This window comes from Mus musculus, chromosome 3 (genome assembly GCF_000001635.26).
Source record: "Mus musculus strain C57BL/6J chromosome 3, GRCm38.p6 C57BL/6J".
NCBI lineage: Eukaryota > Metazoa > Chordata > Mammalia > Rodentia > Muridae > Mus > Mus musculus.
The window spans coordinates 102842276-102858281 of NC_000069.6; the positions used below are offsets into that span (position 1 = coordinate 102842276).

The window sequence follows — 16006 nt, forward strand, 5'->3', positions numbered from 1 at the left end:
ACTTTTCTGAACTTTTGTTTTGAGACCTGGTCTGAGACTCCATATAAAAATTAAGTTGTCTTTGAACTTACAGCAATCTTCACCTCCTAAGTGCAGAAGGACTGTTTCAATTGTTATTTCTGTATACTTTTTGTACATATTTTATACCATAATTGGATGTATAATTTTGATGACAGTTTATGTTTTTCCTGCTCTCTGGTATCTTCAGAGGACATATTTGGAACCTCCAACTGTAGCTTTTCCAGGACAAATTTTCCCCAAATAGATCCGAATGGAAATTTAAAGTCACTGTCCTACCACCTTGTGGCCATGTCAGGGAAATGCCATTTATTTGGGCAGACTAAAAAACAAGCCTGACTTTCACACACATATCCCTTGGAGAATACATATCCCTTGGAGAAAACAATGAATTTATGAAATTCCTAGCCAAATGGATGGACCTGGAGGGCATCATCCTGAGTGAGGTAACACAATCACAAAGGAACTCACACAATATGTACTCACTGATAAGTGGATATTAGCCCAAAACTTAGGATACCCAAGATATAAGATACAATTTGCTAAACACATGAAACTCAAGAAGAATGAAGACCAAAGTGTGGACACTGTGCCTTCTTAGAATTGGGAACAAAACACCCATGGAAGGAGTTACAGAGACAAAGTTAGGAGCTGTGACAAAAGGATGGACCATCTAGAGACTGCCACATCCAGGGATCCACCCCATAATCAGCTTCCAAACGCTGACACCATTGCATACACTAGCAAGATTTTGCTGAAAAGACCCAGATATAGCTGTCTCTTGTGAGACTATGCCGGGGCTTAGCAAACACAGAAGTGGATGCTCACAGTCAGCTAGTGATCACAGGGCTCCCAATGGTAGAGCTAGAGAAAGTACCCAAGGAGCTAAAGGGATCTGCAACCCTATAGGTGGAACAACATTATGAACTAACCAGTACCCTGGAGCTCTTGACTCTAGCTGCATATGTATCAAAAGATGGCCTAGTCGGCCATCACTGGAAAGAGAGGCCCATTGGACACACAAACTTTATATGCCCCAGTACAGGGAAACGCCAGGGCCAAAAAAATGGGAATGGGTGGGTAGGGAAGTGGGGGGGAGGATATGGGGGACTTTTGGGATAGCACTGGAAATATAACTGAGGAAAATACATAATAAAAAAATATTAAAAAAATTTTTAAAAGCCTGACTTTCACACACATATCCCTTAGAGAATACATATTTCTTCATAATAATGGAAATAATCATAGAAATGCATATTTCTGTAAACACAATTTGTCATAATGTATTTCAAATGATATAGAACATACATTGATTGTCTCTGTTTTATTTATCTTATATGACATTTACTCTATGCTAAAGATTAATTTAAATAGATTACAAATACCATCTCACTTAATCTTCCTAACAAATTGAAGATATAAGAAAACCCTTTTAGAGAAAATTAAGGCATGAAGAATTTAAATAACTTACACAAAATTAGAAACATTTGATCAATTTAATGTTTACAGTAAGTCTGTGATATTCCATTATGGTTAGAAAAGTATAATTCTCAAAGGCCTATTTAAATTTCTTCAATTCTTTAATAGTTTTGTTTATTTTTACAGCATATATAACATGTAGACTCTTCAGATAAAAAAATTATCACTTACTAATCTGATAACAGATATAATTAAGTATATATTATAGAATTAAACATGAATTAGCCTATCTCTAGGAAAACATAATATATAATTTAATTATATGAATGTTCTAAATCTATAAAAGAATATTAATGAGTATATTTTTTTCATCTTATCAGATATTGCACTGACTATAATGTTGCTGGTTAATTTTAGTATGGTAATATGTTCAATGATAATCTTTTCAAGTGTCTAGTGCAGTCGCTGGGAAAATAAAGCACTACGTATTCACACACAGGTTCAATACTTCCTTCTTTTAACTCAAAGATCACAAAGCTGTGGCATTATCTATGCCTAACAACTGAGTTATTTCCAGATTACTTTGTTTCTGACTTCAATGTAATTATAATCATAGCAATGCCTGCTAAAAGGACATGTCATTGTGAAGAAGATAACAACTGAACCCAAAACTTGTAATCAGAGGCTCTAGATTAACTCTGCATCCCCACAATGAAACTTCCTTACGCTGGAGAGCTCTATAAATACATTTTATTCTTTTTTATTATTGTTTTATTATTTTTCTCTATATGGTAAGGAAGCTCAGCAAATAGCCTGCTGACCTTCATCCAATCCCCAGGACTCACATGATGAAAGGAAAACCAGCTTCCACAAATTGTCCTCTGCTTCACAAAGGAACTCTTTGCATGTGTACACACACACACACACACACACACACACACACACACACACACACACACACACACAGACATGCATGTGCACACACACATATACACACAGAATAAATTTTTAAAGAATTAAATTGAAGTAATCTCTAAATCTCCAAAACAAAACAAAACGTCAAATGTATAAAAAAAAGTTTAGCTAATGCCTTTGAATTAATGTAACAAGAATTAATTTTGGAAACAAAATTTGATAAATTTTTAAAGTTATTTTTCTAGTTATGAGCAACAAGAACTATTTCTAATTATTGTTTGAAAAATGAGCTATATCCCAGAGGCAGAACATTTATTTGCCTGTCCCACATAAGGGCTTAGGTCCAACATCTTGAACTGGAAATATATTGCTTATTAAAAAATAGAATGGCATAAAACTCTTACCTTGTCTTTTTTATCTTTGAGAATAGCTGTGTTTTCTTTTGCCATTTTTAGTTTCTCCTATTAAAAATAAATAGCAAATTATATAACAAATACTACTATTAACAAAAGTTAAAACAAACAGTTTAAACAATCATTTCTACAGAGTTTTTATATAGCTTTATCTCTTAGTTCTTTATTACCTCTGTGAAATAACTAGTGAGTTTCTTTAAGAATTGAATCTCAACTTACTTTTAAAATTTGAAATGGATGAAAAAAAAAAACAAAACTACAGAGTAACAGTTACAGACAAGTACCTAAATAACTACAAGTTGCAAAAAATCTAAATCATAGTCTATATTGAGAGATTTAGTCTGCTTTTCCCTTAGGTGTTAAGAAAGTACATTTCAGTGGTACTTTAAATAATGAGCTAACTTTTAACACAAAATAAAGTATAAAGTAACATGCTGAGAAGCAAAAATAACCATAGTAATAAGCTTCAAAAAGTATATAAACTTAATAAACAACATCTAAATTTGGGTGAATAGCATATGTGTATAGAAAGAGTCAAGAAAAAATGAAAAGACTATGTTAAAAGTATAGCACACTGGGCTATAGGAATTATTCAGTAGCTAAAGAAGAAAACCTAAGTCTTGCTTACAGATATAAAAATGTATTGTGATGATGGCTATTTTTATGTCAACCCAACATAGCTATAGTCCTTTTAGAAGAGGAAACCTCAACTGAGAAAATGCCACTATCAGGTAAGCCTACAGTACATTTTCTTTATTGATGACCTGGAAAGGCCCAGGCTATTGTTGTTGGGAACTATTAAGACAACACTATTGTCCTGATCTCTGAATTGGGCCTCTCCCCCGACCCCTTGAGAAGAAAAAGGGGGTCAAAAGAGGGCCACGGACACACCACTCCGAGAACAACCACAGATTGTTCCAGCCCTAAGTCAGTGCTGGATGTCCTGACCTCAAGATGTACCCTGATACCACCAAGTTCCTGCTTCCCTGTGTAGTTGCCAAAAGAAAAATTTCCACTGCCCCATCGCTCCTGCTGAGAAGTGCTTCCTCCTTTGCTTGTGCATTTCCGCTGCCCCATTCCTCCTGCTGAAAAGTATTTCCTGTTTGCTTGTGAATTTAAGCCTTGAACCTTGCTAATACAGTGAGACCTTGATGTGACTCAGACTGCTTCCATGTGTCGTTCATTGCACAAGGTTCTCATCTCTCTCTACCCCCCCATTTGGTTCTTAGGAGAAGGTCCCCTTGAGACCCTCAAATAACTGGACCTGCTAGACGGGTCATATTGTATGTGGTGCCATCACTGGGTAGTAATCCTAGGGGTACATAAGAAAACAGGCTGATTTCCAGAGTGGTTGTACAAGCTTGCAATCCCACCAACAATGGAAGAGTGTTCCTCTTTCTCCACATCCTCGCCAGCATCTGCTGTTACCTGAGTTTTTGATCTTAGCCATTCTGACTGGTGTGAGATGGAATCTCAGGGTTGTTTTGATTTGCATTTCCCTGATGATTAAGGATGCTGAATATTCTTTCAGGAGCTTCTCGGCCATTCAGTATTGCTCAGTTGAGAATTCTTTGTTAGAAAATTGGACATAGTACTACCGGAGGATCCAGCAATACCTCTCCTGGGCATATATCCAGAAGATGTCCCAACCAGTAAGGACACATGCTCCATTATGTTCATAGCAGCCTTATTTATAATAGCCAGAAGCTGGAAAGAACCCAGATGTCCCTCAACAGAAGAATGGATACAGAAAATGTGGTGCATCTACACAATGGAGTACTACTCAGCTATTTAAAACAATGAATTTATGAAATTCCTAGGCAAATGGATGGATCTGGAGGGTATCATCCTGAGTGAGGTAACCCAATCACAAAAGAACTCACATTATATGCACTCACTGATAAGTGGATATTAGCCCAGAAACTTAGAATAACCAAGATATAAGATACAATTTGCAAAACACATGAAACTCAAGAAGAACGAAGACCAAAGTGTGGACACTTCACTCCTTCTTAGAATTGGGAACAAAACACCCATGGAAGGAGTTACAGAGACAAATTTTGGAGCTGAGACGAAAGGATGGACCATCCAGAGACTGCCCCACCCGGGGTCCATCCCATAATCAGCCATCAAATGCAGACACTATTGCATACACCAGCAAGATTTTGCTGAAAGGACCCTGATATAGCTGTCTCTTGTGAGGCTATGACAGTGCCTGGCAAATACAGACATGGATGCTCACTGTCAGATATTGGATAGAACACAGGGCCCCTAATGGAGGAGCTAGAGAAAGTACCCAATGGGCTCAAGGGGTCTGCAACCCTATAGGAGGAACAACAATATGAACTAACCAGTACCCCCAGAGCTCGTTTCTCTAGCTGCATATGTAGCAGAAGATGGCCTAGCCGGCCATCACTGGGAAGAGAGGCCCCTTGGTATTGCAAACTTTACATGCCCCAGTACAGGGGAAACACTGGGGCCAAGAAGTGGGAGTGGGTGGGTAGGGGAGCAGGGCGTGGGGAGGGTATAGGGGACTTTCGGGATAGCATTTGAAATGTAAATGAAGTAAATACCTAATAAAAAATTGGAAAAGAAAGGAAAGGAAAGGAAAGGAAAGGAAAGGAAAGGAAAGGAAAGGAAAGGAAAGGAAAGGAAAGGAAACAGGCTGACCAGTCATGGGGAGCAAGCTTCCTGCACAGCCTCTGCACCTCTACATCAGTTCCTGCCCTGCTTGAGATGTTGACCTGACTTCCCTTTGATTACAAGACTATGATATGGAAGTATGTAATGAAATAAACCCTTTCTTATGGTGATGGTCTATCACAGCAATGAAACCTAAGCTAAGACATTTAGAACATTTTTAATGACAGTGATATATAAAACAGACCAGTGATAGCCTCCCAGAAGCATAAAGGTATCAGAGAAGCTAAATTCTCTTAGTGTGCAGAACTTTTGACAAACTTGCTTTGCTGCTTATGATGCCTATGCCAGTATAATGCCACACTGAATCACTCACCTTCTATATGCCATGCTCTCTCTCCCACAATATTGCTCCTAACCAAAGAACTCACTTCACTATGAAATAATTTGGCAGTAAAATGGTTAATATTAATAACATTTGTCTTTCTTATTATGCATCATCTATAAGTGGTTAGTCTTTGGTTATACTGATAACTGGAATTTACTCTAAAGAGCTAGAATACTGTACTCTAGGACAAAGTATATTTGTTAAACTAGCAATATTGCATCTATTCTAGGGACACCTTGGCTCCTAGAGTAAAGAGAAAGTCTCTCACAGCTTACATAGTCACAACTATAAATTTTTCTGGTATGTACTCTTAGTACAGTCAGCTGATACAATGTGTTTCAAAGGTGTGAACTAGTTCATATACAAACATGTGTCTCTGGTAGTAGCTAACTGATCATGGTTCCTTAATACCAAATACCTAATAAGGTCCCTATATAGCATTAATAAGTAAAATGTTCCTAAAATAAGTCTTGGTAAACATGACTAACTTAAGATACTAAAGTAGAAAAGAGTCTTGTGTCCAAATTTTAAAAATAACTTACAAAGAAGGTAAGTCTTACGGAAGCATTCTGCAGTATCTGTAATAACACCACAAATAAAATTCTATCTATCTTACTATTTGTGTACAGAGAATAAAACTTTCAAACTTGTAACTGGGTAAACAAATGTGCCCTTCCCCCAGCCTTGAGTTGGCTAAACAAACCTCCTCAGACATTGGAGCCAGGAGTCTGGCTTTGCTACATTTACATCTTCCTGCCAGAGAACTGAGAACTGCCTGCCCCCTTGAGCTGCCAAAGAACCTACTTTGCAACTCAATCCAGCTGAAACTAGGAACAAAACCCAGTCAAAACAAAGGGATGGGTCCTTGGCTCAACTCTAGTCATCCTTCCCATGCATCCCCAGCTTTCCTTTCAGGAACCCAGTAACCTGTGGCCACTGGCAGCTATAATCAAACACTAATTCTTAGTTAACACTAAATCTCATAGCATATAATGTTGAAACTTTCTTACCAGTGAAGAGTAGAAGTTCAACTTCCACCTTACTGCATATAGCTGCAGCCTCCAATTTTCAATAACCAACAAGGAAGCTACTCTAAAACTGCTTTTCTATCCTTGTAATTCTTCCTTCTTTAAAAAAAACAAACAAACAAAAAAACCTGTCTATTTAGTGTAATTTTCTTACTTTAAAACAATGTTTTAAATCTTTTCCTTAGCTTTGTGTCTTTGTCAGGGTTCCTATTCCTTCACAAACATCATGACCAAGAAGAAGCAAGTTGGGGAGAAAAGGGCTTATTCAGTTTACACTTCCACGTTGCTGTTCATCACCAAAGGATGCAGAACTGGAACTCAAGCAGGTCAGAAAGCAGGAGCTGATGCAGAAGCCACGGAGAGATGTTCTTTACTGGCTTGCCTCCCCTGGCTTGCTCAGCCTGCTCTCTTATAGAACCAAGACTACCAGCCCAGAGATGGTCCCACCCACAAGGAGCCTTTCCCCCTTGATCACTAGTTGAGAAAATGCCTTACAGCTGGATCTCATGAAGGCATTTCCTCAACTGAAGCTCCTTTCTCTGTGATAACTCCAGGTTGTGTCAAGTTGACACAAAACTAGTCAGTACACTTTGATTTTCTTTTTCTGCCCGCAATGTCTACTTTTAGTAATATTTTTACTTTCTTATTTTTAAACCCTTATATGGTTATGTTATCTAATTTATCTCTCATCTTTCTTATAGTTATGATATCTTTGTTTTTCCTCTTTGCTCTTTTTCTATTCTCTTAGCAAAATGCCTAAGAAAACCGGCTATATGGGTGGAAAAATTAGAAATCTGAAAGAAAAATCAGCAAGGAAATTCATTTTTCATATTTTTATTTGCTGACAGGACCCAGATATAGCTGTCTCTTGTGAGGCAATGCCAGTGCCTGGCAAATACTGAAGTGGATGCTCACAGTCATCTATTGGATGTAACACAGGGCCCCTAATGAGGGAGCTAGAGAAAGTACCCTATAGCTGAAGGGGTCTGCAACCCTATAGGAGGAACAACAAGATGAACTAATCAGTACCCCCAGCGCTGTGTCTCTAGCTGCATATGTAGCAGAGGATGGTCTAGTCGGCCATCAATGGGAAGAGAGGCCCCTGGTTTTGCGAAGATCATATGCCACAGTACAGAGGAATGCCAGGGCCAGGAAGAAGGAGTGGGTGGGTTGGGGAGCAGAGCAGGGGGAGGGTATAGGGGACTTTTGAAGAGGAAACTAGGAAAATCAGTTTACTCATTGAACTGATATGTATTAGAAATACATAATTTTTAAAAAATCAGATAAGACATAATCCTAGTTTAAAAGCTTATGATATAATAGAAAGTAAATTTGTAATATATATATGTGTGTGTGTATGTATATATATAATAAATATATGTGTATATATACATATATATATGAGAATAAAAACTGACATTTTAACACATAAATTGTGTTGATTTTTCCCCATAAAGAAAAAGATACAGGACTTAAGTACAGAACAAAGTTACCGAGGCTTCAAGTTGAAACAATATTTTACTATCAGAACAGGTTTTGAAATCATGCAAAATAAAACTAATTCTAGCTATTCTAGTTTCTTATGTAACCTTGAATATATAACCTAACCACTACAAAAAAGAACACAGTAAATATTGCATATGCTGTTTAATAATTATTAAGCTAGCTATGCTCAGCAGAATATATGCCATACAAAAAATTTTTTAAAGATTTGGTATTTTAAGTGTTTGTCATAGCACCTTGTAAAAACTACATAATACCATAAGGATATAAGAATATTTTCTATAACTCTGAATAGCTTTTTGAAAACTCTTATTAAATATACAACCATTTACTATGAGACAGTATTTCCCTTTTTAAGACTTATTTTTAATTTTGTGTGTCTATCTGAATTGGGTATGTACATTCCAGTGCAGGTGCCCACAAGAGGCTAGAGGTATTTGATTTCCCCCTGCAGCTGCAATTATAAGCAGCTGTGAGCTGCCTGCAGTGGGTGCAGGGAACTAAGTTGGATCTTTTGCAGGCAAGTAAATGCTCTTGAGAGTCATCTCTCCAACCCTTGAGATATTTCTCAAACAAATACTGCATATCTGAAAGCATTTCTATTATTGAAAGTATATATTGGGCTGGAGAGATGGCTCAGTGGTTAAGAGCACAGACTGCTCTTCTGGAGGTCCTGAGTTCAAATTCCAGCAACCACATGGTGGCTCAAAACCATCTGTAACAAGACCTGAATCCCTCTTCTGGTATCTGAAGACAGCTACAGTGTACTTAGAAAAAAAAAAAGAAAGTATATATATGTTTAATGAAATATGTAAAATACGTGTAGGGAAAGATAGTGAAAAGCTGTATTTTCTTACTATTAATTACCAAACTTTGTCAAAATATTCTGTAACATTTATAAGACATCAAGTTGAACCATACCAAAATCATACAGTTATCTTATATGTAATGCCACAAAACTTACTTTTTCTTCTTTTTCTATTTCAAGTTGCTTCTTAAGGGATACAAGTTCATTTCTGATATTAGATAGTTCAGTCTCCTAAAGAAAAATAAAGGTGAAGTGCATAAGCGCTTCTACATTTTCTCAAATCAATGAAACTGTAATCCAGTACTCCAAATAAATTCAGCTCTAGAACTCAGAAAATATGAACGTTGATAACAGAACATAACCTCACTCAATGTAAGTAAATTTTAAGTTTCTCATAATTTTATCTAAGGACTAAAATGGTCTATGTATACATATAAACATACACTTACTCATATTCTCTAATTCTACCTCACTCTCCTCTCCTAAACATCAAGGCTTTAAATTCATTTTAACTGACTTTTTAACACCTCTGTTGAAAGGTCACACTTTAGGCGACAATGTAAAATAAATTGGAAAAGCATTCAACTAGAAAATAAGTAATCCTTTCAGATTCTATAGATCAAATATAATGGCTCTACTTAATGTTATTCTTTTTTCTCAATCCTGTCATTTTAAGAGTTGGCCTTTATTGATATTTCCTCTGTATCTTACCAAAGCAATCTTCGCTGATGACTGTTCTTGCTCTCTGTTTTTATAAAGTCCTAATTCTGAGTCTCTTTCTTCAACAATCTTATCATATTGGTGCTGTATTAAACAGAAAAGGAAAAAGATTATGTTTTGTAAGATTGGTACGCTACAAACAGAAGAACAGTATCACTATAAATTTACATGAATATGTACCTTCATATATATTTTAACAACCTAAACAGTGAAACATAAACAAACTTAGAATATAGTCTAACACAACAAGAAATAGTTATTTTAATTGGAAACACTAAAATTTCATCATTTAATAAGTATAGCTAAGTTGGGTAAGTTCACCATGTCCATAGACCTACAACTTGGGAGGCTGGGAATTGATTATCACAAGGTTAATGCCAACCTGGGCTACAAAGTCAGTCTTATTCCATATGAATATAACACCAAGATGTCTTAGAAAAGTTATTGACTCCAAATCTAGGAGCAGAAATGCAATACAAGGCTTAAAATTCTTTGTCATGACAAGAAAAAAATCAAAGACTACTCAAATCAGGCCAAAAGGACTTGCTTATCAATTGGAAGAGGCTCTTCTGGGACAAAGGCAAAACAACTCTTCATTATGGACTATAAACGGCACTGGACTGAAACTTAATCTATTAGCTTATAATATTACTAAGAGTCTGCATTCAAATTCCTATTAATACATTACCTCATAATAATGTTAGATTCCGGTACCAATTTTTAAAAATTAATAGGTAAGGGTAGCCTACTTCCTTTCCAAATTTAAAGGAAAAGGAATCTTTCCTAAAAGAAGAATTACCCAAACAATTCAAAAATAAAATGTACTCACTACAAATATTAAGTCTTTTCCCAGTTTGGAGAGATGGGTCAGCCATTAAAAAGCTAGGCTCACAACCGTAAGTTTTTCATTTATTTATTCCCTTGATAAAATTTGTTCAGTTTGTAAATGTTACATACATTTAGCTAACAGAAATATTAATGAGAAATATCCTGGGTATGTAGTTGAAAAAAGATGGTAAGTGCTATGAGACGACTAGAAGAATTCAGAAAACATGACTTCTTCTCTTTACTAGAGAAAGTAGCACCTCAGTTCAACTTTGAATGGTTAAGATCTGAACTTAAAGAAACAGGGGATCAATAATATTCAAGCTATAATTAGTTACTGTTATCTAGAAAATACTTTTTTGATAAATTAGAAGACTGCCTTCAGTTCGTTTTAATACAAATATGCTCTAAGTACTAATTTTATTATATTGTTACCTTATGTTTTTCCATAAGTGCTACCATTTCAGCTATTTTATGTTGGCATCGTAAATCAATTTCTTTCTGTAACTTTACAGCTTCATCAACTGTTGCTTTGGCTTTCTCAACCTATCAAATATTTAAAAAAAGTATTTCTTTTTATTTATTGGTGCTAAACCTTATATAACATTTTAAAAATTCAACTTTTCCATTTAAAAAACATATGTTGAACTTACATAAAATATAAAACTAAAACAGCAGAAAATTAGAAATGAAACAAAAAGGGAGCACTTTTTTATTTATTTTAGGATTTTTCAAAAAGTAAAATGTATTATAAATACTTTCATAAATATTTTTAAAAATTTTAAATTATATTACTCAACATTTAAATACTTAGAATAATGCTTTCTATATCTGATAACTTTTCTTACTATAAATCTACTAAAACTTGTTAAATAACAATTTAAAAGTTAACAGTACTTCTTTTTATTTTTGGAGACAGGGTTTCTCTGTTTAGCCCTGGCTGTCCTGGAACTCACTCTGTAGACCAGGCTAGCCTCAAACTCACAGAGATCCACCTGCCTTTGCCTCCTCAGTGATGAAGTTAAAGGCATGCACCATCACCATCACCATCACCATCACCACCACCACCACCACTCCCCAGCAAAAGTACTAATTTTTAAAGCTAATCAACAAACATTTTTAGCACAGTAAGTTCTTGACATATTTAGCCTTTTCTACCTCTCCCAAAAGCTTTCCTTCTGATATCTTTTTGTTCTCAATTTCCTTCTGGTAATTGTTAGTCATTTCTTCAAATCTTTGCTTGGTACTTTCTAATTCCAACTCTAATTTACTGACCTATAAGTAAAGAAAGTAACAATTTTAGTGACTTCCACACTACTTGAAAATATTCCATATTCACCTGTGTTGTAAACCCTAAGATTCTTGAAAATTATGACTGAAACATTCTCTTACATTTTTCACATAGATATGTGTTTCAATTTTTAATGTCTAACTTGACACTTAAAATATATAGTCTTGCCAAGCAGTATAATATAAACAACCACATTTTTTATTTCAAAGCATTTTACTTAAAAATTATAAGTAATGCTCCATAAAATATGTACAAGCTTCCACTGATAGGCCCTAGCAAATTCTGTCAGATTGAATTAAACTTTAAATCCAACTTTGAGTAGCTTTCAGCTTTTCCTTCAAAGTGAAACATGTAAGTGTACTTTATACGTGAACTTACAAATACCAAAGACACATGAAAATAAAATGGTCCACTAAGTCCCTTGTGATGATAAAGACAGAGTAGCAACAGCGCTGCAGTTAGAAAAAATTCATATGGCTAACCCACCCAGGAAGGAGCTCATAACCAAAAATGCATTCCAGTAGTTAGATTATGTCTTTTTATGGGTGAGTTGAGTCCATTAATATTGAGAAATATTAAAGACAGATGACTGCTGATTCCTGATAAGTTTGTTTTTATAAGGGACTTTATGTGCTTTTGGTTCTCTCCTTTTGGCTTTGTTTTAAGATGCTTAGTATCTTATCTTTTCATTGGTATAGGTACCTTCCTTGTGTTGGAGTTTTCCTTCCAGGGTCCTCTGTAGGGCTCGTTTGGTAGATAGATCCTGAATCTTGGGCATGTTGCATGTTTAACATTATTATAAAATATTCTCCCCTTAGAGATTAGTCTGCGCAGGTGAGAGTGCGGACTACAGAAGCGACACAGCTTCTGGGACAGGCCCTGTTACAGGCCTTCATCTTCAGCCAGGAGGCAGGTCCAAAGGCCAGATATCTGTACATCTTCCCTGCAAGAGGAGAGCTTGCCTGCAGAGAGTACTCTGATCACTGAGAGTCAGGAGAGAGCTACACTCCCAGGTCTGTTGACAGAGGCTAACATAATCACCTGAGGAACAAGCTCTAACCAGAGACAACTATAACAACTAACTCCAGAGATTACCAGATGGCGAAAGGCAAACGTAAGAATCCTACTAACAGAAACCAAGACCACTCACCATCATCAGAACCCAATACTCCCACTTCAGCCAGTCCTGGATACCCCAACACACCCGAAATGCAAGACTCAGATTTGAAATCATATCTCTTGATGTTGGTAGAGGACATCAAGAAGGACTTTAATAACTCAAAGAAATACAGGAGAACACTGCTAAAGAGGTAGAAGTCCTTAAAGAAATACAGGAAAACACAACCAAACAGGTGATGGAATTGAACAAAACCATATAAGACCTAAAGAGGGAAGCAGACACAATAAAGAAAACCCAAAGTGAGACAACGCTGGAGATAGAAACCCTAGGAAAGAAATCTGGAACCATAGATGCGAGCATCAGCAACAGAATACAAGAGGTGGAAGAGAGAATCTCAGGTGCAGAAGAGTAAATAGAGAACATGGGCACAACAATCAAAGAAAATTGAAAATGCAAAAAGATCCTAACTCAAAACACCCAGGAAATCCAGGACACAATGAGAAGACCAAGCCTACGGATAATAGGAATAGACGAGAATGAAGATTCTCAACTTAAAGGGCCAGCAAATATCTTCAACAAAATCATAGAAGAAAACTTCCCAAACCTAAAGAAAGAGGTACCCATGAACATACAAGAAGCCTACAGAACTCCAAATACATTGGACCAGAAAAGAAATTACTCCCGACCTATAATAATCAGAACAACAAATGAACTAAATAAAGATAGAATATTAAAAGCAGTAAGGGAAAAAGGTCAAGTAACATATAAAGGCAGGCCTATTAGAATTACTCCAGACTTCTCACTAGAGACTATGAAAGCCAGAAGATCCTGGACAGATGTTATGCAGACACTAAGAGAACAAAAATGCCAGTCTAGGCTACTATACCCAGCAAAACTCTCAATTGCCATACATAGAGAAACCAAAGTATTCCATGATAAAACCAAATTCACACAATATCTTTCCACGAATCCAGCCTTTCAAAGGATAATAAATGGAAAACACCAGCACAAGGAGGGAAATTACACCTTAGAAAAAGCGAGGAAGTAATCCTTCAACAAACCTAAAAGAAGACAGCCACAAGAACAGAACCCCAACTTTAACAACAAAAATAACAAGAAACAACAATTACTTTTCTTTAATATCTCTTAATATTAATGGATGCAATTCCCCAATAAAAAGACATAGACTAATAGACTGGCTACACAAACAGGACCCAACCTTTTTTTTTAAATATTTTTTATTATTACGTATTTTCCTCAATTACATTTAGAATGCTATCCCAAAAGTCCCCCATACCCTCCCCCCCACTTCCCTACCCACCCATTCCTGTTTTTTGGCCCTGGCATTCCCCTGAACTGGGGCATATAAAGTTTGCGTGTCCAATGGGCCTCTCTTTCCAGTGATGGCCGACTAGGCCATCTTTTGATACATATGCAGCTAGAGTCAAGAGCTCCGGGATACTGGTTAGTTCATAATGTTGTTGCACCTACAGGGTTGCAGATCTCTTTAGCTCCTTGGATACGTTCTCTAGCTCCTCCATTGGGGGCCCTGTGCTCTATCCAATAGCTGACTGTGAGCATCCACTTATGTGTTTGCTAGGCCCCAGCCTAGTCTCACAAGAGACAGCTATATCAGGGTCCTTTCAGCCAACGCTTGCTAGTGTATGCATTGGTGTCATCGTTTGGAGGCTAATTATGGGATGGATCCCTGGATATGGCAGTCTCTAGATGGTCCATCCTTTTGTCTCAGCTCCAAACTTTGTCTCTGTAACTCCTTCCATGGGTGATTGTTTCCAATTCTAAGAAGGGGCAAAGTAGGACCCAACATTTTGTTCCTTACAGGAAACCCACCTCAGGGAAAAGGACAGACACTATCTCAGAGTGAAAGGCTGGAAAACAATTTTCCAAGCAAATGGTCCGAAGAAACAAGCTGGAGTAGCCATTCTAATATCGAATAAAATTGACTTCCAACCCAAAGTTATCAAAAAAGACAAGGAGGGGCACTTCATACTCATCAAAGGTAAAATCCTCCAAGAGGAACTCTCAATTCTGAATATTTATTCTCCAAAACAAGGGCAGCCACATTTATTAAAGAAACTTTAGTAAAGCTCAGAGCATACATTGCACCTTACACAATAATACTGGGAGACTTCAACACCCCACTCTCACCAATGGACAGATTCTGGAAAGAGAAAATAAACAGAGACACATGGACACTAACAGAAGTTATGAAACAAATGGATTTAATTGATATCTACAGAACATTTTATCCTAAAACAAAAGGATATACCTTCTTCTCAGCACCTTACGGGACCTTCTCCAAAATTGACCATATAATTGGTCACAAAACAGGACTCAACAGATACAAAAATATTGAAATTATCCCATGCATCCTATCTGATCACCACAGACTAAGGCTGATCTTCAATAACAAAATAAATAATAGAAATCCAACATTCACATGGAAACTGAACAACACTCTACTCAATGATACCTTGGTCAAGGATGAAATAAAGAAAGAAATTAAAGACTTTTTAGAGTTTAATGAAAATGAAGCCACAACATACCCAAACTTATGGGACACAATGAAGGCAGTCCTAAGAGAAAAACTCATAGGCCTGAATGCCTCCAGAAAGAAACTAGAGAGAGGATACACTAGCAGACTGACAGCACACCTAGAAGCTCTAGAACTAAAGGAAGCAAATTCACCCAAGAGGAGTAGACAGCAGGAAATAATTAAACTCAGGGCTGAAATCAACCAAGTGGAAACAAAAAGAAGTATTCAAAGAATCAACCAAACCAGGAGCTGATTCTGTGAGAAAAATCAACAAGATAGATAAACCCTTAGCCAGACTAACTAGAGGGCACAGGGACAGTATCCTAATTAGCAAAATCAAAAATGAAAAAGGAGACATAAC

The 16006-nt window shown here is 36.6% G+C and overlaps 1 protein-coding gene across 2 annotated transcripts in view; it reads right to left on the bottom strand.

Annotated features, from left to right (window-relative positions):
- Sycp1 (synaptonemal complex protein 1) overlaps window positions 1–16006 on the bottom strand; it is a 117602-nt gene that overhangs the window by 23777 nt on the left and 77819 nt on the right. For both annotated transcript variants that reach the window (NM_011516.2, XM_006501229.1), the window contains 5 exons: window positions 11836–11952; window positions 11113–11223; window positions 9844–9936; window positions 9289–9363; window positions 2757–2813 (listed from right to left, as the gene is read on the bottom strand). In NM_011516.2, coding sequence (NP_035646.2) covers window positions 2757–2813; window positions 9289–9363; window positions 9844–9936; window positions 11113–11223; window positions 11836–11952 — 453 coding nt within the window. The remainder of the gene's footprint in view (window positions 1–2756; window positions 2814–9288; window positions 9364–9843; window positions 9937–11112; window positions 11224–11835; window positions 11953–16006) is intronic.